This window comes from Saccopteryx bilineata, chromosome 5 (assembly GCF_036850765.1).
Source record: "Saccopteryx bilineata isolate mSacBil1 chromosome 5, mSacBil1_pri_phased_curated, whole genome shotgun sequence".
In the NCBI taxonomy this organism is placed as follows: domain Eukaryota; kingdom Metazoa; phylum Chordata; class Mammalia; order Chiroptera; family Emballonuridae; genus Saccopteryx; species Saccopteryx bilineata.
In genome coordinates, this window is record NC_089494.1 from 138,528,891 (window position 1) to 138,556,199 (window position 27,309).

The following is a 27,309-nucleotide window of genomic DNA, read 5'->3' on the forward strand; positions in this document are numbered from 1 at the left end:
AAAAAAACAAGGGGGTCCAATCGGGGAGCACTTAGAACATGGAATTCGGTTCTTCACAGGGAATCTCAACCTGATTATAAATGAATGCCACTTCTGCTTTGAAAACATTTAAGCAAACCTGAAAATTAATTTTTCTCCATATGAAATTCAATTTTTAAAACATATTTCTGACTTGGCTTAAGAAAAATTCTTCCTGCAGCCTGAATAAATGCCAGAAGAAAAGGAGGTGGAGGTGGGCTCTTCTAGATCCAAGAGTCTATTCTTATATTTTTTTCAAAATCTAAAATAATATTAAATCAGTTGTTGAGCTGTATTCATTTGTGTATTTATTTGTATTATACCGGGATTGGTTCACTGTGCCACTGCGCCATTCTGTGAGTTAATCAAGCTATTGTAATAATCAAACCTGCACGTCTTTTTTCCATCTGAACAACTGTAAACCTACATTTGCTCACCTCTGTACATTTATTCATTTGTCAAATATTTATTGGGTCCTATTTCATATGTTAAACATATTAATAAAGAAAATCTAACAATCAGACTTTTTCCCACATTTTCTTCAAATTGTAACTGACATTGTGACAGATACATCATGATAAAGTCCTTATAGATTTTTCAACTGTTTAACACAGATAAAACCAAAGTTAATTTCATGATAAAAACAGTATGACTTACATGAATTGGATCCAGAATTTTGACTGCTGCTTTTTGGCCATTTTTCTTATTCAACACTTTAAAAACTTTCCCGTAAGTTCCTTTGCCGATCGTTTCTGTGATTTCCCATGTATCAGAAGGATCAGGGAAGTTATCAAAGATGATTGTTTTTCCAATTAATGGAAGCATCTCAAAAGTTTAAATCACTAGAAAGAAAAAGTATATAGTTTCATCTCCATTTGAATGGGATATTAAACAGCACACATAAACTCATGGGAAATTATCTAATATTTTCACTGATATGATGAAAAATGTATACAGTAACCAAATGGACTTAGAGTCATAAAATATTTTAATTTTAATTCTTTTTGCAAACAGATTAATGTGAGTTTAATAATGCTTTGTAAGTAGGGCTTTATTCCTATGTTTAATACAGTCTCATAGTAATTATCAATACTATTAATTCTTTTCAGATTAAAATAAGAAGTGCATATTAAAATCATTTTGACTTATTGCTTTATACACAGGTATGAAAGAATTTTAGAATGAAGCTTAGAGATGATAAAATTCAACTTCATCACAGCAAACTCCACTTTAGAGTAATCTTGTCTTGTAAATACTTTTCTATGTAAATCCCAATAATCTCTTCATTGCTTTCAGGATGAAATTTCTTTAACACAATCTACCAGTGCCTTTAAAATATGGCTCTTGGCCCTGGCCGGTTGGCTCAGCGGTAGAGCGTCGGCCTAGCGTGTGGAGGACCCGGGTTCGATTCCCGGCCAGGGCACATAGGAGAAGCGCCCATTTGCTTCTCCACCCCTCCGCCGTGCCTTCCTCTCTGTCTCTCTCTTCCCCTCCCGCAGCCAAGGCTCCATTGGAGCAAAAGATGGCCCGGGCGCTGGGGATGGCTCTGTGGCCTCTGCCCCAGGCGCTAGAGTGGCTCTGGTCGCAACATGGCGACACCCAGGAGGGTCGCAACATGGCAACGCCCAGGATGGGCAGAGCATCGCCCCCTGGTGGGCGTGCCGGGTGGATCCCGGTCGGGCGCATGCGGGAGTCTGTCTGACTGTCTCTCCCTGTTTCCAGCTTCAGAAAAAATGCAAAAAAAATAAATAAATAAAAAAAATAAAATAAAATAAAATATGGCTCTTGCTTAATTTTCCAGCCTCATGTCTCCACACTTCTCTCAGACATTATAATCCAGCTACTTGAGATCTTATAGGTCATTTCTTTCTTGTCTGAGAATTTTAATACACACTATTTCCTCCCATGTCCACGATAGTTCCTTTGCTAAATTCAACCTGCTACTTATCTTCCAGATCTTAGCTTAACTGTCATGTCCTCGAAATAGGACCACTCTCCATCCATTCGGGTTGCATGACCCACCTCTGTACAACAACAGCATTCTGTACCTATCTGCATCTAATAATACATATGCCTAGCACCTGGCATAAGGCTGGAAAAATGAGAAGAATATGGCCACTGATGTCAAGACTTTTAAAAGGAGATTTTATATATAACCAGAGATAAGACCCCAGGTTTCTGACTTCTAATTAGTGCTTTTAACCTTCCTTATATTACATTCTCCTTATATTACATTCAACCATTTGCATAAAATTAAAAATAAAAGAAATGGAAAGAGCTCCCAGCATTTAGTTCATGAAATTCTCTTATCTGACCACAACTTTCAACCTCCTCCACACCACCAATCCACTAATTCCTCACTGCCAAACCTCCCCGTCTTCACTCCCTCTTGCCCGGCACAAATTTTCCATGTGAATTACTGTGACTTCCTTGCAACACCCTCAATACTTGTTCCTCTCTTCTTCACCATGATCTTCTGGGGTAAACAAATCCAACTCTGGTTAGTCACTGTATTTGCCTATCACCTGTCCCTGTATCTGGAGAAAACCACATAGCCATGTCAACTAGCTTCACTTTAAACTGAGGATAAAAAAATCTACAAGTATACCCTCAACAAACTGAATGCCCTGGGTTGACTATTCCCTTCTCTTCAGGGGGACTATTTGACCATGCTCACTCCTGAAAGTTTTCTCTTCTCAAACTGTCCCCTCTTTACTATCCACCCATTCTCACAATAATTCCCAACTGATGTCCTCATTTAATAATTAATTGAAAAAAATAAAAACTATAATATACTCCTTAATCTTTTTATCTCAGAAAGTACAAACCAATATACATCAAACACAATGAGTTTGTTCAGATCATCAGCAACCATTGTTTGGCTTCAATTAGTCTTTTTCTTTGGTTCCATCTCAACTCAAAAGTTTCTTAGAACAGGCCTTTCTTGATCAATCTATATATAGGTAACCTTCCCCACACAAGTGTGTGCAGACTTTGTTATTTTTTACTACTCTATCCACAATTTCCAGAACACACAGTAGCCAATCAGTAAATGCTGGCTAAATATGAAGATGCTTATTTATTTGTTAATTCTCAGCGGAGATCTAATCTGTTTTGCTTATTTCCGATTCTAATAATATCTAACTCTTTTCTTGGCACAGAGTAGATGTTAATAAATGAATCAAATGGTTCTTAAACAAATGTTTTTGAAAAAAGAGGAGAGAAATAGGGATAAGGGGAAGTTGAAATGAATTTTAAAATCTAATCCAAAAGGGTTATATTCTGATTAATTATATGTACGGGCACATCATCCAGTAAATGGCTATGAATACCTGCTAAAAATAGCATCACTACCTAAAAACACACTTATGAATAGTTCTTAGAACACTTAATTTTTTTAAATGTGTGCTTTTGATCTGAAGTGCAAAGGAACAAGGAGGCAATAATCAGTAATAATCACCCACTTTAGTGATTTTTACAATCAGTAATGAGATAACTACTTCTTATATCTACCTACTTGAGTCATGGAAATAGCATTTATGCCATCCATCAAATATAAAAGTTAGACCAAAAGACAAACTTGAATCTCATTAAATGCCTGAAACAGGATGGTTGAAAACCATCATAAACATTCTTTACATGGAATACTATATTTCAAGCAGTAATATTATTTAACACAATTTTAATTTCTGTGATATTAAATATTAGGAATTAACTATTGGTCTTTAAATACACAGGCATTAAAATTAAATTAAAAAGTAACTGACAAGCAAACAATCCAAATAAAAAATGAGGAGATGATCTGGACAACTCTCTCAAGACATACAAACAGCCAACAGATATATGAAAAGATGCTCATCTTAATTAGCTACCAGAGAAATGCAAATCAAAACTACAATGAGATACCACCTCACACCTGTTAGATTAGCTATTATCAACAAGACAGGTAATAACAAGTGTTGGAGAGGCTGTGGAGAAAAAGGAACCCTCATTCACTGTTGGTGGCAATGTAAACTGGTACAACCATTATGGAAGAAAATATGGTGGTTCTTCAAAAAATTAAAGAATAGAACTATCATATGACCCAGCAAGCCCTCTAATGGATATCTACACAAAAAACTCAAAAACATGGATACACAGAGACACATGTACACCCATCTTCATTGCAACATTATTCACAGTGGCTAAGACATGGAAACAACCCAAGTGTCCCTCGATAGAGGATTGTATAAAGAAGATGTGGTACATACACACAATGGAATACTACTCAGCCATAAGAAATAATGACATATTGCCATTTACAACAACATGGTTGGAACTTGAGAACATTATACTAAGTAAAATAAATAAAGCAGAAAAAGCTAAGAACTATATGATTTCACACATAGGTGGGATATAAAACTGAGACGCATGGGCAGAGATAAAAGTGAAGTGGTTACCAGAGGAAGAGGGATGTGGGGGAGGGGGAGTAAAAAGGGACAAATATATGGTGATGGAAAATGATTTGACATTGGGTGATAGGCACACAATACAATCAAATGCTATAGAAACATTTACCTGAAACCTATGTAGTCTTATTGATCAATGTTACCCCATTAAACTTAATTTTCTAAGTAAAATTTTTAAAAAAGTATCTGAACATCAAATGGATGTGAAGTACTTTACAGTTTTTAGGATACAAAGACAGGCAACTCATGAATACATAAATTAGAAATTAGAAATTAGAATATAGTATAAAAATGGATAATAGAAATATGCATATAATGCTATAGAGTAGCCCACATCAAGAAGCACTTAATTCTGAAGTGATTATGAAATGATACAGAGGTTATTCTTATGCAGTACTATGCAATATTAGAGCTGAGAATAAGCCATAAAGAGGAGTTGTCTAAGATACAATTTCTTCTTTAAAAGTTCTCAGGCAAATACTTACAGCAGTGCATGACTCTATTATAAAACAAGAATCACAAAATAACAAAAACACAGGCATTTTGGATTCCGGTTATACATGGTCAAATCCCATTAAAAATAAACAAAATTTCCAAGAGGTAGGTGAAATAAAGCCCAGAAGGACTTCTCAAAATCAAACATTAAAGAATTTCAAGAATTAAAATAGAAACAAGTCTTCTGACTCTTAAACTATACTTTTCCCACTGTACACGGTTGTTTATTCTTTAAGAATAAAATAAACTGTCACAGTAAGTAAATAACTAATTATTTAATAACTACAGTAAATTTCACTCTGCATAGCAAAAAATATTTGTATTTTTTCTAGTCCTTGAGCACTCACAGAATAAAAAAATAATTCTCTAGCTTATAAAAGTAAAAATATAATTAAATTCTTAATACTGTAAACATGTAAGCTAAAGAATTATTTTTATCATATATATTTACCATATCTTCATATATGTATTTGCCATAATTCTGAAAAGTTATTTAAAAAGCTACATGTAAAAAAATGAAAAATCTTTTTAAATTGATTTATTATATATTCAGCTGCTGGATCGTTTTTTCACAATAGAAACAAGACCATCAGACAATAAGAAAAGTACCATATTTCCCATGTATAAGACTATAAGATGCACCCTTTTTTGAAAAATTTATGGTCTAAAAACTGGGTGTGTCCTATACACTGGTTGTAGATATTTTTTTTTTGTATTTTTCTGAAGTGAGAAGTGGGGAGGCAGAGATCTAGACTCCTGCTTGTGCTCGACTGGGATCCACCTGGCATGCCCACCAGGGGGCGATGCTCTGCCCATCTGGGGTGTTGCTCTGCTGCAACCAGAGCCATTCTAGCACCTGAGGCAGAGGTCATAGAGCCATCCTCAGTGCCCGGGCCAACTTTGCTCCAATGGAGCCTTGGCTGCAGGAGGGGGGTAGAGAGATAGAAAAGAGAGGGGGAAGGGTGGAGAAGCAGATGGGCACTTCTCCTATGTGCTCTGGCCAGGAATCGAACCTGGGACTTCCACACGTCGGCCGACATTCTATCACTGAACCAACCAGCCAGGGCTGTAGATTTTTTTTACTTGCATTTCCCGCTTTTTTGCGCTTGTTGTCTTTGAGCTCACTGTTTAGCACAGGGGTCCCCAAACTACGGCCCGCGGGCCGCATGCGGCCCCCTGAGGCCATTCATCCGGCCCCCGCTGCACTTCCAGAAGGGGCACCTCTTTCATTGGTGGTCAGTGAGAGGAGCATATTGACCATCTCATTAGCCAAAAGCAGACCCATAGTTCCCATTGAAATACTGGTCAGTTTGTTGATTTAAATTTACTTGTTCTTTATTTTAAATATTGTATTTGTTACCGTTTTGGTTTTTTTACTTTAAAATAAGATATGTGCAGTGTGCATAGGGATTTTTTATAGTTTTTTTTTATAGTCCGGCCCTCCAACGGTCTGAGGGACAGTGAACTGGCCCCCTGTGTAAAAAGTTTGGGGACCCCTGGTTTAGCACTTGCTACTGGTATAATATGGTAGGTTATGCTTTGCCATGTTCTCCCCAGAAATGGCTCAGAGATGATTTTCGTACAGTGCTGAATTCAAGTTAAAAGTGATCCAGTGTGCAAAAATGAATGGAAATCATGCTGCTGAACATAAGTTTGGTCCTCCTCCAACTGAGAAATCAATCTGAGACTGGCTATGGGAAGAAGAAACCCTACCAAAAACACCACAGCAGAAAAAGGTCATGAGAAGCAAGTCAGCAAAATGGCCTGATTTAGAGAGGGAGTTGAAGATATGCATTGAAGAGCAAAGAGCAATTGGAATTCCTGTGTCCACAAAGATGGTTCAGCATGAGGCAAGAAGAATTGCTGATGAAAAAGAAGTTACTGATTTCAAAGGAGGACACAGTTGGTGTTTCAGGTTCATGAAACAGAATGGACTAAGCATTGTACAGGCATCAGACTTGCCCAAAAGATGCCTGAAAACTATGAGCAGAAGGTCTTTGAATTTCATCATTTTGTCATTCAATGTCAGAAGACACATCAGTTTGAGTTGGGACAGATTGCAAATATGGATGAAGTCCCCCTTCAATGTGATGTCCCAAGTAACAGAACTATTGATAAGAAGAGGGTGAAAACTGTAACTGTGAAGACAAGTGGACATGAAAAAAGCCATTATACAGTTGTTCTAGCTTGTTGTGCCAACGGAACCAAGCTGCCCTCTATGCTGATTTTCAAACGCAAAACAATGCCAAAAGAAGACATTCCTCGAGGAGTGATTGTTCACATTCATGACGAGGGTTGGAGGGATCAGAATGGGATGAAGATCTGGTTTGAAAAAGTTTGGAAGAGACCAGGTGGGCTCTTACACAAACCTGCCCTATTGGTGCCTTGATCAGTTCAGGGCACACATAACAAAAAACACAAAGAAGACTGCTGCAGAGCGAAAAGCAATACTTGCTGTCATTCCTGGAGGCTTGACATCCAGCTCCAACCACTTGATGTCAGCATTAACAAACCCTTCAAAGCTGCCATGAGAGATGAATGGAACCAATGAATGAAGTCTTCTGAGGACAATTTGGCATCAGCAGGAAGGGTTAAGAAACCAACTATAGGAGAAGTTTGTACCTGGGTGAAGAGATCCTGGGATAATATCAAGATTGAGATTGTTGTAAAGTCACTTAAGGAGTGTGTCATTTCAAATGCCATATATGGAACTGAGGATGAGGCAATATATGAAGACAGTGACTCATCATCAGACACAGATGAGGACAAGCTAATGGATGGGAGTTCTGACACTGATGAGGAGTTGTATGACTTTTATGATGAATAAAACTTGAGTTCAATAACTTTATGCAATACATTTTTTTTTTCAAATTTTTGGCCCCAAAATTAAGGTGCATCTTATACATGGGAGTATCTTATACATTAGGAATATGGTACCTTACTTCAGGATCTTGACATTCAGCTCAACTATTATTCTGACTGCTTTTGTAAAGCTTCACTTAATTCTTCTTTAACAAAATAAACAAACTACCTTCATGCTCATTCTAAATAATAGCAGGAATTATCTCCAATTGAGCTGTCTCCTCCATCTGCCCAGAACGCTCTTTCTCCAGATACCTGCATGACCTTCAACTCTTAACAACAGTGATCTCCTCAGTAAGTACAATCCCAACCAAACTATTTAAAATCTCTTCCTTCCTCCTTCACTTCGTACTGCCTTCAACTCCTGGTCCCCCCAACGTGCTCTGTTTTCACAGCACTTATTACCTCCTCACATACTATATATCACTTCTTACCATGTTTTTCTTATTGTTTTTCCATACTACTGAAATGTAAGCTCTATGAAGACTGATATATTCAAAGATAGGCACAGAGGAGGCACTCACGAATTTGGGGAAGAGATAATGCCATTTTACTCAATTTTTCAAGAGAATAGACAGAGAGGGAATGAATGAAAGTATTTACAAAGATACACACATTAAAAAAACCAAAAAAAACCTCTGGGCATAATAAATAAAATAACTATATTGAGACATTCACTAGAGTGTTTCAATATCTGACTTGCACATACAGAAGAAAATCAGTGAAATTAAAAACAAGTCATTCAAAATTATCCAGACTGAGAAAATAAAAAATAAGAAAGACTAAAGAAAAGTGAACAGAGCCTAAAGCATTTCTACAACACAATCAAGAGGATTAATATGATTACTAAGAGAGAGCTGTCAAAAGACAAAGAAAGTTCCTGGCCGGTTGGCTCAGTGGATAGAGCATCAGCCTAGCATATGGATGTCCAGGGTCTGATTCTTGGTCAGGGCACACAGAAGAAGTGACCATCTGCTTCTCTTCCCCATCCTCTCTCTCTTCTCTTCCTCTTCCCCTCCTGCAGCCAGTGGCTTGGTTGATTCGAGTATCAGCCCCAGACAGGGGTTGCTGGGTGAATCCTGGTTGGGGTATATGTGGGATTCTGTCTCACAATCTCCTTTCTTTGCATTTAAAAAAATAAAATGAAAATAAAAAATAAAAAGATACAAAGAAAAATCTTGAAAGTAACAGGAGAAAAGCGATCTGATATTTGTAAAAGATCTTTAACAAGATTTCTCAGCAGAAATGTTATAAACTAGCAGGCAGTGGGATAATATGTTAATATGCTAGAAAAAAAAAGAACTTGTCAGGACCCGGAAGATGGCAGCGGAGTAGGCAGGTGCACAGACTCTCAGCTCACACCACCGAACTGGATTATAAACTAATTTATGAACAATCAGCATGAAAAACCAAATCTGGACTATAAGAACAGCTTTCAAAAATCAAGGAGCAAAGAAGAAGCCACAACAAACCTGGTAGGGAGTGCCTGAATCTCCCCTGCTTACAGGAACGGGGTGTGTGTGTGTGTGTGTGTGTGTGTGTGTGTGTGTGTGTATGAGGCTGGGCTCTCAATTCCAAGAAAAAGAGCAGTAAATACTGCTCACAGCCACTTACGTGGTGACCAGGGAACAAGGTGTGTTGAAAGGGCCCACTTGTCTTTCAAAAAGAGGAGAAAGAGAGAGACGGATGGTGAGGGGGAGAGGAATATAGGTGATGACATAAAAAGATGACTCATTCAGTGCTGGAGGCGGCCATAACTGGAGGAGGGGCTGATCCTTCCACAAAGCAAAATACAAAAGTACTTCCAGGTCACAGAGATACAGACATCTCTCCAGCTCCAATCAGCACAAGACACAGCTGAAAACAAGAAGTGGGGAGGAGGGGCAGTAACTCAGGTCTCCTTGGAGATCTGAGATACACCTCCCCCTACTGAAGCTGAGAAAGCAACCCACCCCCAGAGAGATTAACTGGCAGAAGAGGACTTCAGAGTCTCAGGTCACACCTACCGCATTCCTGGATACAGTTTCAAATAAGCCCCCTGCTGAGATCAGCAAACAAGACAATCACCTGTTAAGAAAACAAACAACTTTAGACTTCAAAGCGGCCCAAATCCTAAAGTGGATTACAAATAATTGCTGATGCCAACCCAAGAAGACTTAGAAACAACACAAGTAAAAACTAGAGGCAGACAACACCAAGCCTAGACTCAACCAGCTCTACAAAGAAAACACCCCTGGTAGGCACCCTGAAAAGACAAAGAAGTGCAATCCAAATGAAACCACAAGAGAGATCTTCAGGAGATGAACTGAGTGATATGGAAATAATCAAACTTCCGGATGCGGAGTTTAAAATAATGATTGTAAGAATGCTTAGGAATCTTAGAACAACAATGGATGGTCATCATGAACACCTAAATAAAGAAATAGCAAGTATAAAAAAGGATATTGAAATATTAAAAAAAAATCAGTCGGAGATGACAAATACAATATCAGAAATGAAGACCACAATGGAAGGAATTAAAAACAGGATGGATACAGCTGAGGATTGAATCAGCGAGTTGGAGGACAATTGGAATGAAGGCATGAAAGCAGAGAGAGAAAAAAAAGACTCAAAAGTCTGAGGAAACTATTAGAGAGCTCTGTGACAACATAAAGAGAAATAACTTCCGCATCATAGGGGTTCCTGAAGAAGAGGAGAAAAAACAAGGGATAGAGGCTTTGTTCATCATATCATAGCTGAAAACTTCCCTAAATTAATGAAGGAGAAACTCTCACAAATTCAAGAAGCACAGAGAACTATACTAAAAAGAAACCCAAAGAAACCTACACCAAGACACATCATAATTAAAATACCAAAGCTAAGTGATAAAGAGAAAATATTAAAAGCTGTGAGAGAAAAAAAAGGCTATCACCTACAAAGGAGACCCCATAAGGATGACATCAGACTTCTCAACAGAAACACTTGAAGCCAGAAGGGAATGGCAAGAAATATTCAAAGTAATGCAGAACAAGAACCTACAACCAAGACTACTTTATCCAGCAAGGCTATCATTTAAAATTGAAGGAGAAATAAAAAGTTTCCCAGACAAAAAAAAATTCAAGGAATTCATTACAACCAAACCAATGCTGCAGGAAATGTTAAGGGGCATGGTGTAAACAGATCAAAATGGGAAAAGAATATAGCAAAAGAGGAATACAGCTTTAAAGAATAAAATGGCAATAAACAACTACATGTCAATAATAACCCTAAATGTAAATGGATTAAATGATCCAATCAAAAGACATAGGGTAGCTGCATGGATAAGAAAACAGGACCCGTACATATGCTGTCTACAAGAAACACACCTTAAAAAAAAAGATGCACAGAGGTTGAAGGTAAAAGGATGGAAAAAAACATTTCATGCAAATGGAAATGAAAAAAAAAAAAGCAGAAGTAGCAATACTTATATCAGACAAAATGGACTTTAAAACAAAGAATATAATAAGAGATAAAGAAGGCCACTACATAATGATAAAGGGAGCAATCCAACAGGAAGATATAACTATTATAAATATCTACACACCTAATATTGGAGCACCTAAATATATAAAACAGACTTTGATGGATATAAAGAGCAAGATCAACAGCAACACTATAATAGTAGGGGATTTTAATACCCCATTAACATCACTAGATAGATCCTCAAGAAAGAAAATTAACAAAGAAACAGCAGACTAAAAGGACACACTAGATCAACTTGATTTAATAGATATCTACATAACCTTTAACCCTAAAGCAGCAGAATATACATTCTTTTCAAGTGCTCATGGTACATTCTCTAGGATAGACCACATGTTAGGGCACAAAAGTGGCCTCAACAAATTTAAGAAGATTGAAATCATATCAAACACTTTCTCTGATCAGAATGGCATGAAATTAGAAATCAACCACAACAGAAAAGCTCAAAAATTCTCAAACACATGGAAACTAAATAGCAGGTTGTTAAATAACGAATGGATTAAGAATGAGATCAAAGAACAAATAAAAAAATTCCTAGAAACGAATGATAACGAGCATTACAACAACTCAAAATTTATGGGACACAGCAAAAGCAGTACTGAAAGGGAAGTTCATAGCACTACAGGCACACTTTAAGAAGCTAGAAAAAGCTCAAATAAACAACTTAAACCTGCATCTAAAAGAACTAGAAAAAGAACAGCAAGTAAAGCCCAGAGCTAGTAGAAGGAAGGAAATAATAAAGATCAGAGCAGAAATAAATGACATAGAGGCTAAAGAAACAATACAGAGGATCAATGAAACTAGGAGCTGGTTTTTTGAAAAGGTAAACAAGATTGATGAACCTTTAACTAGACTCACCAAGAAAAGGAGAGAGAGGACTCAAATAAATAAAATTAGAAATGAGAGGGGAGAAATAACAACTGACACAACAGAAATACAAAGGATTGTAAGAAAATACTATGAAGAACTGTATGCCAAAAAACCAGACAACCTAGATGAAATGGACAAATTCCTTGAAACATACAATCTTCCAAAAATCAATCTGGAAGAATCAGAAAGCCTAAACAGACCAATTACACCAAATGAGATCAAAACAGTTATCAAAAAACTCCCAACAAAGAAAAGTTCTGGGCCAGATGTCTTCACAAGTGAATTCTACCAACTATTCAAAGAAGAACTAACTCCTATCCTTCTCAAGCTATTTCAAAAAATTCAAGAGGAAGATTCCAAGCTCCTTTTATGAGGTGAGCATAATTCTGATTCCAAAACCAGGCAAAGACAACACAAAGAAAGAAAATTATAGGCCAATTTCCCTGATGAATATAGATGCTAAAATCCTCAACAAAATATTAGCAAACCGGATCCAACAATATATGGAAAAAATCATACACCATGATCAAGTAGGATTTATTCTGGGGAGGCAAGGCTGGTACAATATTCGCAAATCTATCAATGTTATTCATCACATAAATGAAAGGAAGGAGAAAAACGACATGATAATTTCAATAGATGCAGAAAAAGCATTTGATAAAATCCAGCACCCATTCATGATCAAAATACTCAGCAAAGTTGGAATACAGGGAACATACCTCAACATGATAAAAAGCCATCTATGACAAACCCACAGTCAACATCATACTCAATGGGCAAAAATTAAAAGCAATACCCTTAAGATCAGGAACAAGGCAGGGGTGCCCCCTTTCACCACTCTTATTCAACATAGTCCTGGAAGTCCTAGCCACAGCAATCAGACAAGAAGAAGAAATAAAAGGCATTCAAGTTGGAAAAGAAGAAGTAAAATTATCATTATTTGCAGATGATATGATATTGTATATAGAGAATCCTAAAGTCTCAGTCAAAAAACTACTGGACCTGATAAATAAATTCAGCAAGGTGGCAGGATATAAAATTAATACTTAGAAATCAGAGGCATTTTTATACACCAACAATGAACAATCAGAAAGAGAAATTAAGGAAACAATCCCCTTCACTATTACAACCAAAAAAATAAAGTACCTAGGAGTACATTTAACCAAGGAAACTAAAGACTTGTACTTGGAAGATTATAAAACATTGATAAAAGAAATCAAGGAAGATACAAACAAGTGGAAGCATATACCATGCTCATGGTTAGGAAGAATAAACATCATTAAAATGTCTATATTACCCAAAGTAATTTATAAATTCAATGCAATACCAATTAAAATACCAGTAACATACTTTAAAGATATAGATCACATATTCCAAAAATTTATATGGAACCAAAGGAGAACACGAATAGCCTCAGCAATCTTAAAAAAGAAGAATAAAGGGGGAGGTATCACACTTCCTGATATCAAGCTATACTACAAGGCCATTGTACTCAAAACAGCTTGGTACTGGCATAAGAACAAGCACATAGATCAATGGAACAGAACAGAGAACCCAGAAATAAACCCACAGCTCTATGGACAACTGATATTTGACAAAGGAGGTAAGGAAATACAATGGAGTAAAGACAGCCTCTTCAACAAATGGTGTTGGGAAAACTGGACAGCAACCTGCAAAAAATTGAAACTAGACCACCAACTTACACCATTCACAAAAATAAACTCAAAATGGATAAAAGACTTAAATGTAAGGCGTGAAACCATAAGCATCTTAGAAGAAAACATAGGCAGTAAGCTCTTCGACATCTCTCTCGCGGCAATATATTTGCTGATTTATCTCCACGGGCAAGGAAAATGAAAGACAGGATAAACAAACGGGACTCTATCAAACTAAAAAGCTTTTGCACGGCCAAAGACAATAAGAACAGAATAAAAAGACAAACTACACAATGGGAGAACATATTTGACAGTATGTCTGATAAGGGGTTAATAACAAAAATTTATAAAGAACTTGTAAATCTTAACACCAGAAAGACAAACAATCCAATCCAAAAATGGGCAAAAGAAATGAATAGACACTTCTCCAAAGAGGATATACAGATGGCCAATAGGCATATGAAAAAATGCTCAACATCATTAATCATTAGAGAAATGCAAATTAAAACCACAATGAGATATCACCTCACACTGGTTAGAATGGCACTCATCAACAAAACAACACAGAATAAGTGCTGGCGAGGATGGGGAGAAAAGGGAACCCTATTGCACTGCTGGTGGGAATGCAGACTGGTGCAGCATCTGTGGAAAACAGTATGGAAATTCCTCAAGAAATTGAAAATCGAACTGCCTTTTGACCCAGCCATCCCACTTTTAGGAATATACACCAAGGACACCATAGAACGGTTCCAGAAGGAGAAATGCACCCCCATGTTTATAGCAGCATTGTTCACAATAGCGAAGATCTGGAAACAGCCCAAGTGTCCGTCAGAGGACAAGTGGATTAAAAAGCTTTGGTACATACATACTATGGAATACTACTCAGCCATAAGAAATGATGACATAGGATCATTTACAATAACATGGATGGACCTTGATAACATTATACAGAGTGAAATTAGTAAATCAGAAAAAAAATAAGAACTATATGAACCAATGCATAGATGGGACATAAAAATGAGACTCAGAGACATGGACAAGAATGTGATGGTAACAGGGAGTGGGGTGGAGGGGTGGGGAAGGGGCGAGGAAGGAGAGGGAGGGAGTGGGGGGAGGGTAGGGGCACAAAGAAAACCAGATAGAAGGTGACGGAGGACGATTTGACTTTGAGTGAGGGGTATGCAGCATAATCAAAGGTCAAAATAATCTGGAGATGTTTTCTTAGAATATATGTACCCTGATTTATCAATGTCACTGCATTAAAATTAATAAAAATAAGATAAAAAAAAAAGACCTTGTTACCTTAAAATTTTAATATCAGGCAAAACTCCATCAAAAATGAGGAAAAACTCAATATATTCCCAAATAAACAAAGATGAGGGAGTTCATTACCACTAGATCTGTCCTACATGAAATGTTAAAGAGAGTCCTTCAGGTTAAAATGAAATGTTGCTAAACATTATATAATGATAAAAGAGTCAATTCACCAAAATAATATAACAAAACATCAGAGTCCCAAAATATATAAAGTAAACATTGACAGAATTGAAGTAAAAAATAAGCAGTTCTGCAATAATAGTATAAGACTTCAATACCCCACCTTAAATAATGGATAGAACAATGAAACAAAGAGATCAATACAGAAATATAGGACTAGAACAACACTATAAAGCAATTTGATTTAATACACATATACAGAACATTCACCCAACAGGAGCAGAATACACTTTTTTTTCATGGACATGAAACATTATCTAAGATAGACCATATGTTAGGCCACAAAACAAGCCTTCATAAATTTAAAAAGACTAAACTTACAAAGTATCATTTCCAATAAAAATTGAATTATTTTTTGAGGTAACTTCATGCTGCTTTCCACGGGGGCTACATCAATCTGTATTCCCACAAAAGGTACATGAGGGCTTCCTCTTCTACATATCCTTGTATCACCTATTATTTGTGTATTTATTTTTTTATTTTTTCTTCTTTTTCTGTATTCTTCTGAAGTTAGAAGTGGGGAGGCAGTCAGACAGACTCCCACATGAGCCCACCTGGGATCCACCCGGCATGCCTACCAGGGATTGATGCTCTGTCCATCTGGGGTGTTGCTCCACTGTGGTTGGAGCCATTCTAGTGGCTGAGGCAGAGGCCATGCAGCCGTCCTCAGCACCCAGGCCAACTCTGCTCTAGTGGAGCCTTGGCTGCGGGAGGGGAAGAGAAAGATGGAGAGGAAGGAGAGGGGGAAGAGCAGAGAAGCAGATGCGTGCTTCTCCTGTGTGCCCTGGCCAGGAATCAAACCTGGGACTTCTACACGCCAGGCCGATGCTCTACCACTGAGCCAACAGGGCAGGGCCTGTGCCTTCATTGATGACAGGCATTCTGATAGGTGTGAGGTGATGTCTCATTGTGATTTTAAAATGCAATTCTCTGGTGATTAGTGATTAACTAAAATTCGAATAAGGGGAACAAATTAAACCCAAAGGTGGTAAAGGAGAGGATATAATAAAGAGCAGAGATAAGTAAAATAGAGAACAGGAAAAAATAGAGAAAAGCAACAAAACCAAGAATTGGTTCTTTAATAAGATAAGCAAAACTGACAAACCTTTAGGTAGAATGACTGAAAAAAAAAAGGGAGACGGCACAAATAACTAAAACCAGAAATTAAAAGGGAATATTACCACTTATTTCACAGAAATAAAAAAAGATTATAAGAGAATACTATGAGCAATTATATGCCAACATAATGAATAAACTAGATGAAATACACAAATTCCTAGAAACAAACAACCTACTAGGACTGAATCATGAAGAAATAAAATTTTTTTTTTTTTTTTTGTATTTTTCTGAAGCTGGAAACGGGGAGAGACAGTCAGACAGACTCCCGCATGTGCCCGACCGGGATCCACCCGGCATGCCCACCAGGGGCGACGCTCTGCCCACCAGGGGGCGATGCTCTGCCCCTCTGGGGGGGGGGTCGCTCTGCCGCAACCAGAGCCACTCTAGCGCCTGGGGCAGAGGCCAAGGAGCCATCCCCAGCGCCCGGGCCATCTCTGCTCCAATGGAGCCTTGGCTGTGGGAGGGGAAGAGAGAGACAGAGAGGAAGGAGGGGGTGGGGGTGGAGAAGCAAATGGGCGCTTCTCCTATGTGCCCTGGCCGGGAATCAAACCCGGGTCCCCTGCACGCCAGGCTGACGCTCTACCGCTGAGCCAACCGGCCAGGGCCAAATTTAAGTAGACCTATACCTAGTAAGGAAATCATATCAGTAATCAAAAACCCAAAAGCCTTTCAACAATAAAAGAAGCCTAGGACTAGATTGCTTTACTGGTGAAGCTACCAAACATTTAAAGAAGAATCAACACCAATTCTTCTCAAACTATCCCAAAATGTTTAAAAGAAGAGAATACTTTTTGACTCATGAAGCCACCATTACCTAGATAACAAAGCCAGACAAAGACACAACCAGAAAAAAAAACCTTCAGACCAATGTCCCCATAAACATTGATACAAAAATCCTTAAAAAGAAATACCAGCTCACTTAATTCAACAACATATTAAAAAAATTATATACAATGGCCAAATGGGATTTATTCCTAGAATGAAAGAATGGTTCCATGTATGAAAATCAGTGAATGAGCCTGTCCAGGTGGTGGCATAGTAGATAGAGCATCGTCCTGGGATACTGAGGACCCAGTTTCAAAACCTCGAGGTCGCTGGCTTGACCATGGGTTCACCAGCTTGAGTGTGGGGTCACTGGCTTGAGTGTGGGATCATAGATATGACCCCCTGGTTGCTGGCTTGAGCCCAGAGGTCGCTGGCTCAGCTGGAGCTCTCTGGTGAAGGCCCATATGAGAAAGCAATCAATGAACAACTAAGGTGCTGCAATGAAGAATTGATGCTTCTCATCTCTCTCCCTTCCTGCCTGTGCCCCTCTCTATCTCTCTCTCTCTTTCACTTGCTAAAAAATAAATAAATTAAAATTTAAAAAAGGAAAATCAATAAATGTAATACACTATATTAACAAAAAAAGGCAAAAACACATGATTATTTAAATTGATGCAGAAGAAAGCATTTGATAAAATTTAACACCCTTTCAAGATTAAAAAAAAAAAAAAAGAAACAACCAAATACTCAAACTAAGAATATGAGAAAACTACCTGAATATAATAATGGCCACATATTGAAAAACCACAGCTAACATCATACACAGTGGTAAAATAAACTGAAAGCCTTTCCTCTAAGATAAGAAACAGTAAGGGATGCTGCTTCTAGCCCCCCCAAAAAGAAGGGGAAGGAAAGGGGAGCAAAGGAGAGAGAGAGAGAGAAATAGAGAGAGAGAGAGAGAGAGAGAGAGAGAGAGAAGGGAGGGAGGGAGGAGAGAAGAAAGAGAGAGAGAGAAAGAGCATCCAAGTTGAAAAAGAAGAAAAAAATTATCTTTATTCATAGATGACTTGATCTTATATAAATAAATAGAAAATCCTAAAGAACCCACAAAAAAAGACTGTGAAAACTAATAAATGAATTTAGAAAAGTTGTGGAATGCAAAATCAATATGCAAAAATCAGTTGCATTTCTATACATTAACCATAAATCTGAAAAAAATTATGAAAACAATTTTATTTATAATAGCATCAAAAAGAATAAAATACTTAGGAATAAATATAGCCAAGGAGGCAAAAGACTTTTACAGTGAAAACTACAAAATATTGTTGAAAGAAATTTAAAGGATACAAATAAATGAAACATCCCATGTTCACATATTGGGAGACTTGATATTGCTAAGATGTCAGTAATACCACAAAAGATTTACAGATTCAATTCATTCCCCATAAAAATCCTAATGAGATTTTTTGGGGGGTTAGAAAAATAGAAAAAAATAGAAAAACATCCATCTAAAGTGTGTATGGAATTGCAAAGGACTTCCAATAACTAAAAACAATCCTGAAAAATAAAAATAAAGTTTGAGTTCTCACATTTCTTTTCTTTTTTTTTTTTTTTAAAGATTTTATTTATTCATTATAGAGAAGGGAGAGAGAGAGAGAAGGGGGGAGGAGCAGAAAGCATCAACTCCCATATGTGCCTTGACCAGGCAAGCCCAGGGTTTTGAACCGGCAACCTCAGCGTTTCCAGGTTGACGCTTTATCCACTGCGCCACCACAGGTCAGGCCAGAGTTCTCACATTTCTTGATTTCAAAACTTATAAAGCTACAATAATCAAAACACTGTGGTACTGTCATAAAGTCAGACATAGAGACAAATGTAATAAAACAGAAACACAACTTCTCATATATGGTCAAATGATTTTTGGCAAGACTGACAAGACAACTCAATGGTAAAAGAACAGTCTTTTCAATGAATGGTACTGATAAACCTGAATACCCACATGCAAAAGAATGAAGTTGAATGTGTATGTTACACCACATACAAAACTTAAACCAAAGTGGGTGAAAATCCTGAATGTAAGAGCTAAAACTATAAAACTTCAAAAGAAATGGGAAAATTTTCATAACATGGAATTCAGTAATGATTTCCTGGATATGGCACCAAAGCACAGGTAACAGGAATAAACAGATAAACTGTACTTCACAAAAATTAATGACTCTTGTACATCAAAGGACACTATCAATAGAGTGAAAAGATAATCTACAAAAAGGAGAAAATATTTGCAAGACATATCTGATAATGGGTTAATATCTGAAATCTATAAAGAACTATTACAATACAACAATAAAATAATCCAATTTTAAATGGGCAATGACTTAAATATTTGTCCAAAAAATACAAATGGTCAATAAGCACATGAAATAATGCTCAACATCACTAATCATTAGGGAAATGCAAGTCAAAATGATGAGATACTACTTTATACCCACGAGGGTGGCTATTATAAAAAAAAATTGTTGAGGGTATGGATAATTAAAACTCTTGTGCATTGCTTGTGGGGATGTAAAATAGTGCAGCTGTTGTTAAAATGGGACAGCAAGTCCTCAAAAAAATCCAAAGACTTACCATATGATGGATGCAGCAATTCTACTTCTGAGAACAGAAAGAACTCAAAAGAACAGAAAGCAGGGTCTCAAAAAGGTTTTTACACACCCATGTTTGTATAAGTATTATTCACAATAGCAAAAGTTGGAAGCAACCCACGTGTCCATAAATACATGAGTGGATAAATAAATGTTACATATACATACAATGAAATGTTATTCAGCCATAAAAAGGAAGGAAATTTTGACACATGCTACAGTATAAATGAGCCTAGGAGACATTCTGCTAAGTGAAATAAGATAGTCATAAAAGGCATCCAAATTGGAAAGGAAGAAGTAAAACTGTAGCTATTTGCAGAATGCATAATATTATATAGTATAGAAAACTCTAAAGAGCCTACCAAAAAACTATTGGACCTCAAAATGAATTCAGTAAAGCTGCAGGGTACAAAATCAATGTACAAAAATAATCAAAAAGAGAAATTAAGAAAACAATCTCATTTACAATTGCATCAAAAAACCCTAGAACTAAATTTAATAAAAAAAGATTGAAGATTTGTACACTAAATACTATAAGACGCTGATGAAAGAAATTGAAGACAACACAAATAAATTCAAAGATAATCTATGTCCATGGATTGGAAGAATTAATATTGTTAAAACACCCATACTACTCAAAGCAATCTACACATTCAATGCAATCACTATCAAAATTCCAATGACAGTTTTCAGAGAAATGGAACAAACAATCCTAAAATAAGTATAGAACAAAAACCCCGGTAAAATAGCCTGAATAAGCCAAAAACAATTTTGATAAAGAAGAACAAAGTTGGAAGTATCATGTTCACTTATTTCAGACTATATTACAAAACTACAGTAATAAAAATAGTGTGGCACTGTCATAAAAAACAGACATATATACCAATGTAACAGAATACAGAGCCCAGAAATAAACCTATTCATATACGATCAATTCATGACAAAAGAGCCAAGAATATACACTGGAAAAAGAACAGGCTCTTCAATAAATAGTGTTGGGTAATTGGACGCCACATGCAAAAGAATGAAACTGTACCACTACCTTACACCACACCGAAAAATTAACTCAAAATGTATTAAATATTAAAGACTTGAATATAAGTCCTGAAACCATAAAATTCCTAGAAGAAAACAGGCAATAAGCTCCTTTGCCATGGTCTTGACTGATTTTTTAGGCCAAAAGCACAGACAATAAAAGCAAAAATAAACAAGTCATCATCAAATTAAAATTCTTCTGCACATCTAGGAAACCATTAATAAAATGAAAAGGCAACCTACTGAACTGGAGAAAATATTTATGAATCATATATCTGATAAGGGGTTAATATTTAAAATATACTATAAAAACTCATACAAATCAATAGCAAAAACAAAAACCGCAAAAACAAATAATCTAAATAAAAAAGGGCTGGGGATCTGAATAGACATTTTTCCCAAGAAGAAATACAAATGAACGAACAACAGGTACATAAAAAGATGCTCAACATTACTACTAATGCAAATCAAAATCATAATCATACCTTTTAGAATTATCAGTAAGACAAGAAATAACAAGTGTTAGAGAAAATGTGGAGAAAAGGGAACCCTTGTGCACTATAAATGGGAATGTAAATTGGTGCAACCGCTATGGAAAACAGTCTAAGGTTGATCAAAAAATTAAAAATCAAACTACCATATGATCCAACAATTCTGAGTACTTATCCAAAGAAAACAAAAACACTAATTTGAATAGATATATGCACCCATGTTCACTGCAGCATTATTTACAATAGCCAAGATATAGAAACAACCTGAGTCCATCAAGGCTAAATGAATAAAGAAAATGTGATATATATGTATGTATTACTCAGCCATAAAAACTAAAAGAATAAAATCTTGCCATTTGTGACAACATAGATGGAATTTGAGGGGGTTATGCTAAGTAAAATAAGTCAGAAAGAGGAAGACAAATACAATATTATCTCACTTATATGTGGAATCTAAAACAAAACAACAGAAAAAAAAGACAAGCTCATAGATACAGAGAACAGATTAGAGGTGGGGGGCAAAGTGGGTGAAAGAAGTCAAAAGGTACAAACTTCCAGTTAGCACATAAATAAGTCATGAGTATGTAATGGGTAGTATGGCAACTATACTTAATAATACTGTATTACATACTTGAAGGTTGCTAAGAGAATAGATCTTAAATGTTCTCATCATAAGAAAAAAGAAATTCTGTAATTTTGTATGCTGACAAATGTTAATGGACTTATGGGGGTGATCATTTCACAATATATACAAATATAAAATCATCATTGGCCCTGGCTGGTTTTCTCAGCAGTAGATCATCAAACTAGTGTGAAGATGTCCTGGGTTCAACTCCCAATCAGAACACACAGGAGAAGCGCCCATCTACTTCTCCACCCTTCCCCCTCTCACTTCTCTGTCTCTTCCCCTCCTGCATTTGAGTTGGCCCGGGGCACTGAGGATGGCTCTATGGCCTCCACCTCAGGCACTGAGAAGAGCTTTGTTGCTGAGCATTGGAGCAGTGGCCCCAAATGGACAGAGCATCACCCCCTAGTGGGCCTGCCAGGTAGATCCCAGTTGGGATGCATGCAGAAGTCTGTCTTGCCCCTCCTCTCACTGAATAAAAATATAATAATAAATAAATAAAATCATTATGTTGTACATCTGTAACTAATATAAAGTATGTCAATTATACCGCAAATAATTAATGAATAATGAAAATACATAAAAATTTGTGGGATGCAGTTAAAGCAGTACCTAGAAGAAAACATCGAGCCTCGAATTTTATATCAGAAAGGAAAGAAGGCTAAACATTATGTAGCAGAGTGTAGAAAAAGGAAAGATAAGAGTAGAAAATTTAAAAAGACAGTATAAGGTATGACAGATTAGTGAATTGAAAAATATAATGCTTCTTCAAAGCAGCTTTTCTTAAAAATTGACAAACACCACCCTGGCCAGATAGCTCGGTTGGTTAGAGCATCATCCCAAAGCGCAGAGGTTGCCGGTTCAATCCCTGGTCAGCACATACAGGAACACACAACAGATATATGTTTTTGTGTGTGTCTGTCTCTCTCTCTCTCCCTTCCTCTTTCACTAAAATCAATAGATAAAAAGTTTTTAGAAGTTGAAAAACACCTGTCAAGATTGATCAAAAATAAAGCAAACAAGAGAGAAGGTGTAGATGAGTAACATTAAGGATGACAAGGTTGACAAACTACAGCAGAAACTAAAATCATTAAAGGATATAATTTTATATCAATAAAAAATTGAGATTAAACGGTCAAGTTTCTAGAAATAATATTACAGGAGAAAAAACAGAAAAAGAAAAGTAATTTTTTTGGTATGTTTGAATTAATTATCCTTTATACTCCTAACATTTAATTCTTAACTCATCTAATCTCTGAGTAGATAAATTAATGCCAGAAAAATTACTCTTCCCAAGGATCTCATAATACTTCAGATATAATAACCAAATTTATCAGTGGATGGGGCTAGAAACCCAATTTAGGGGTAACTACTTCATAAATGAAAATGAGCACATTTTCCTTTCTCTAGTACAACACAAATTAGTAATCAGTTTAATTGTTTACTACAATGCCAATTCTCAATGAAATGCAATTTCCTCATGACATAAAACACACTAAGAAGGTAGCAGATGGCTTTACTCAAAACCAAGGAAATATTTGAATACTGTAATATTCATTTTCAAAAACTTCCATATATACTTGCTGTAGAATATTATTCAAAGATCCTTCTCTTTTGCCATGCTGCTTAAATTGCATTAAATAAGGGTTACACTACATTCAAAAGGAGCTCCTGCCTATGACAGAAGAGACACATTAGAATGTCAGTAGGTCAGTACAGAACTTGTCTCTCTCCACAGACCAGTCAGAGTGATCTCAACACAGAAATCAGATCGCACTGTTTTCCTGATAAAAATCCTTCAAAGTCCACATTCTTACCATGTCCTACAGACCTGGGATGATCTGGCCCTTTCTGACCTCCCCAAACTCATCCCATGTTCAACATTCACAGGGACTTCAGCCTCAACTGCTTTCTAATCATTCTTAGAACACTGTAAACTCTTTTCTGTTGCCTCCTGATGTCTTTGTCTAGATGTTTCCCCCAATCCTCTGCTTGGCTGCCTTGAATTCCCCTTGTACATAGTTACTACATCCACAAATAAACTACCTCTGATTAATTTATTCTATAGATTATTCTCTTTGTATGATTACAAAAGTAATAAAATAAATTCTAAAAAAATGTGAGTTTGCCATACAAAACCTTCCAGGGTTGATAAGCTGAATCACCAAACAAATTCTAGGTATCTCCTTTCTCATAAAACTTTAAAACATAGGCTTACAAGAATCTCTAGCTTAACTACAGAGTAGATGAACTAAACACACATCCCTTTCAGCTTTTTAATAACATAAAGTATGGTTTAAGACAGACCTTGTCCACTTATATATAAGGTCTGTTCTGAATAAGCCATAATCAATGGTTTGTTCCCTTCAATTTACCTAAAAATATTCTGTAAAGAGGGTAAAGAAAGTCTACTTATGTAGTTTATTCACGTATTCTTTTTTCTATCACTCATTTTATAATTTTGTAATTATAGGGATAAAAGTACTGGCTGAAAATAAATGCTGAAATCAAAAGAAAGGCTATCATTTCCTGGACAATATCTCCATATTTTAAAAGTGGCATTAGTGAGAACTTTATCCACAGCTATAAATTAGACTAACGATGCATGTCTATACTAACTCTCAAAACTGATATGTTATCAAATGAGTTTTAGGAGAAAATGCTTTGTAAATTGTAATACAGGACTACTCTTCTCCTTTGTTGAGCCTGAAAATTGGGTTATAGCTTGGGCCACACAATTACCTGTATCTCCTACTAATATGGCCACACAAATTAGTAAGAGATATATCTGAGTCAGAAATCATAAAATGAAAATATCTGCAGGGGCAACAGAGGAAAAATACATGAGTGAAGCAGGTCTGGATGAAACCAAAGCAGGGAATGAAGGCACTGTGGCTAGTGGAGAGAGTATGTCCCAGCCAAAGTGGAAAACCACATCTTGGCTTCAGTGCTGGCAGTTGCAAGCCCCACCTCCTCTTGTTTTTCAGGAGAAGGTAGGACTTTGGAAATTTATGTAAAATTTACTAATTTTAAAATGTTGGTAAGTAATTTTAAAGTACTGATCTGACCCAATTAAACATATCTGAAGGTCAAATTCAGCCTTCATTGCTATCAGCCTATGACATCTACTTGGATTTGTTTTTTTTGTTGTTGTTGTTAGTTTTCTTACAAGAAATGGCCAATGAACATAAACGTATCCACAGGTGTAATCACCCTCAGACAGCAGGAAAATGGATAATAACAGTGGCCAGCATCTTTCTGTTTGCTATGTGCCAGGAACCTATTGCACTTATATGTTTACATACGTTGCGTCATTTAATACTCATAAGAAACCTTTCAGAAAGGCATGACTTGTAACTCCCATTTTCAGAAAAGAAAACTGAGGATTGGAGAGGTTTCTTAAAGGTCATAATGCTGGTAAGTGATAGTCAAGAAACAAACCAGGTCAAAGTCCACAGTAGAAATTTAATGTTCAACAATCCTGACTATGTGTGTCCAAAATGATAAGGGTCTCCTGTGAATTAGTTTGAAAGCCTCATTGTAATCTCTCTTATTAAACCTGTAATGGATAACTAAGTTTATTTTCTATTACCAAGGAAAGGGAGTCTGTTTGTTGGATACAATCTCTCAAATTATCAATCCAGGGGAAAAATTAAGGAAGGGATCTTTGTTTAAAAAGAGAGAGAAAAACAAACAAACTTGGAAATGATTAGAGCACTGACACTGCAGAAATTATTAAAATGATAAAACATTTTTACATCAAAACTTTATATCGTCTACCACCATGTTAAGAAAACTGGGAAGAAAACAAACAAATCAAGACTTCAAAGCAGCTCTACTAGAAAAGCCTAATCCAACAGTGGATATAAATAACAGCTGATGCCAACCCAAGAAGATCTAGAAATAACACAACTGAAAACAGGAGGCAGACAACACCAAGCCTAGACTCAACCAGCTCTACAAATAATACACCCAAACATACAGACATAATGAGAAGACAGAGAAGTGCAATCCAAATGAATCAAGAAGAGAAACCTCCAGGAAATGAACTGAGTGATATGGAAATAACCAAACTTCTGGATGCAGAGTATAAAATAATGATTGTTAGGATGCTTAGGGATCTTAGAACAACAATGGATGGTCATTATGAACACCTAAATAAAGAAATAGCAAGTATAAAAAAGGACATTGAAATATTAAAAAAGAATCAGTCGGCGATGACAAATACAATATCAGAAATGAAGACCACAATGAAAGGAGTTAAAAACAGGGTGGATGAAGCTGAGGATCCAATCAGTGAGTTGGAGGACAAGTTGAACAAAGGCATGGAAGCAGAGCAAAAAAAAGAAAAGAGACTAAAAACGTCTGAGGAAACTCTAAGAGAGCTCTGTGACAACATGAAGAGAAATAACATCTGCATCATAAGGGTTCCTGAAGAAGAAGAAGAAAAAGAACAAGGTATAGAGACTCTGTTCAATCACATCATAGCTGAAAACTTCCCTAAATTAATGCAGGAAAAACTCTCACAACTTCAAGAAGCACAGAGAACTCCATTAAAGAGAAACCCAACGAAATCTACACCAAGACGTATCATAATTAAAAAACCAAAGTTAAGTGATAAGAGAAAAATATTAAAAGCTGCTAGAAAAAAAAGGCTATCTCCTACTCCATACATAGATGAAACATAAAAATGAGACTCAGAGACATGGACAAGAGTGTGATGATTGGGGGGGGGGAGGAGAGGAAGGAGGTGGGGAGAGAGAGAAGGGGCACAAAGAAAACCAGAGAGAAGGTGACAGAAGACAATTTGACTTTGGGTAAGGGGTATGCAATATAATCAAATGTCGAAATAAAAAAAAATTTTTTTAAACTTTATATAATTTACACCAATATCATCTAAAGTATATTGTACTTTTAAATATTTATGTTTACCAAACTATGAGTAACAATGAATAGACTTTCAAATATTTTGAATTTAACAGATAAAAGTTATTTTTCAAAGAACGTTTGCACAAAAAAATTAGGGTTATAAAAATACAATTGAAAGGGGAAGTGCAGGATGATGCTATCCTGTTATGTAATGGGACCAAAATCTCTGCTAACATATACTAAACTGTATTAGAGATCACAGAATTACATTACACTTACATTACATTACACTGGTATTAGAGATCACAGAATTACATTACACTTTTTCTTTTTTTGTTCCCAACAATAATAAAAAAGGACTGAGACAAATGAGAGTAATTTTTCACATGCCAGACACCACACCAATATATTCATAAAGAA

The 27,309-nt window shown here is 36.4% G+C and overlaps 1 protein-coding gene across 1 annotated transcript in view; it reads right to left on the bottom strand.

Annotated features, from left to right (window-relative positions):
* MYO3A (myosin IIIA) overlaps nt 1–27,309 on the bottom strand; it is a 240,824-nt gene that overhangs the window by 212,519 nt on the left and 996 nt on the right. Inside the window, exon 3 of the mRNA XM_066279445.1 lies at nt 676–860. Coding sequence (XP_066135542.1) covers nt 676–843 — 168 coding nt within the window. The 5' untranslated portion in view covers nt 844–860. The remainder of the gene's footprint in view (nt 1–675; nt 861–27,309) is intronic.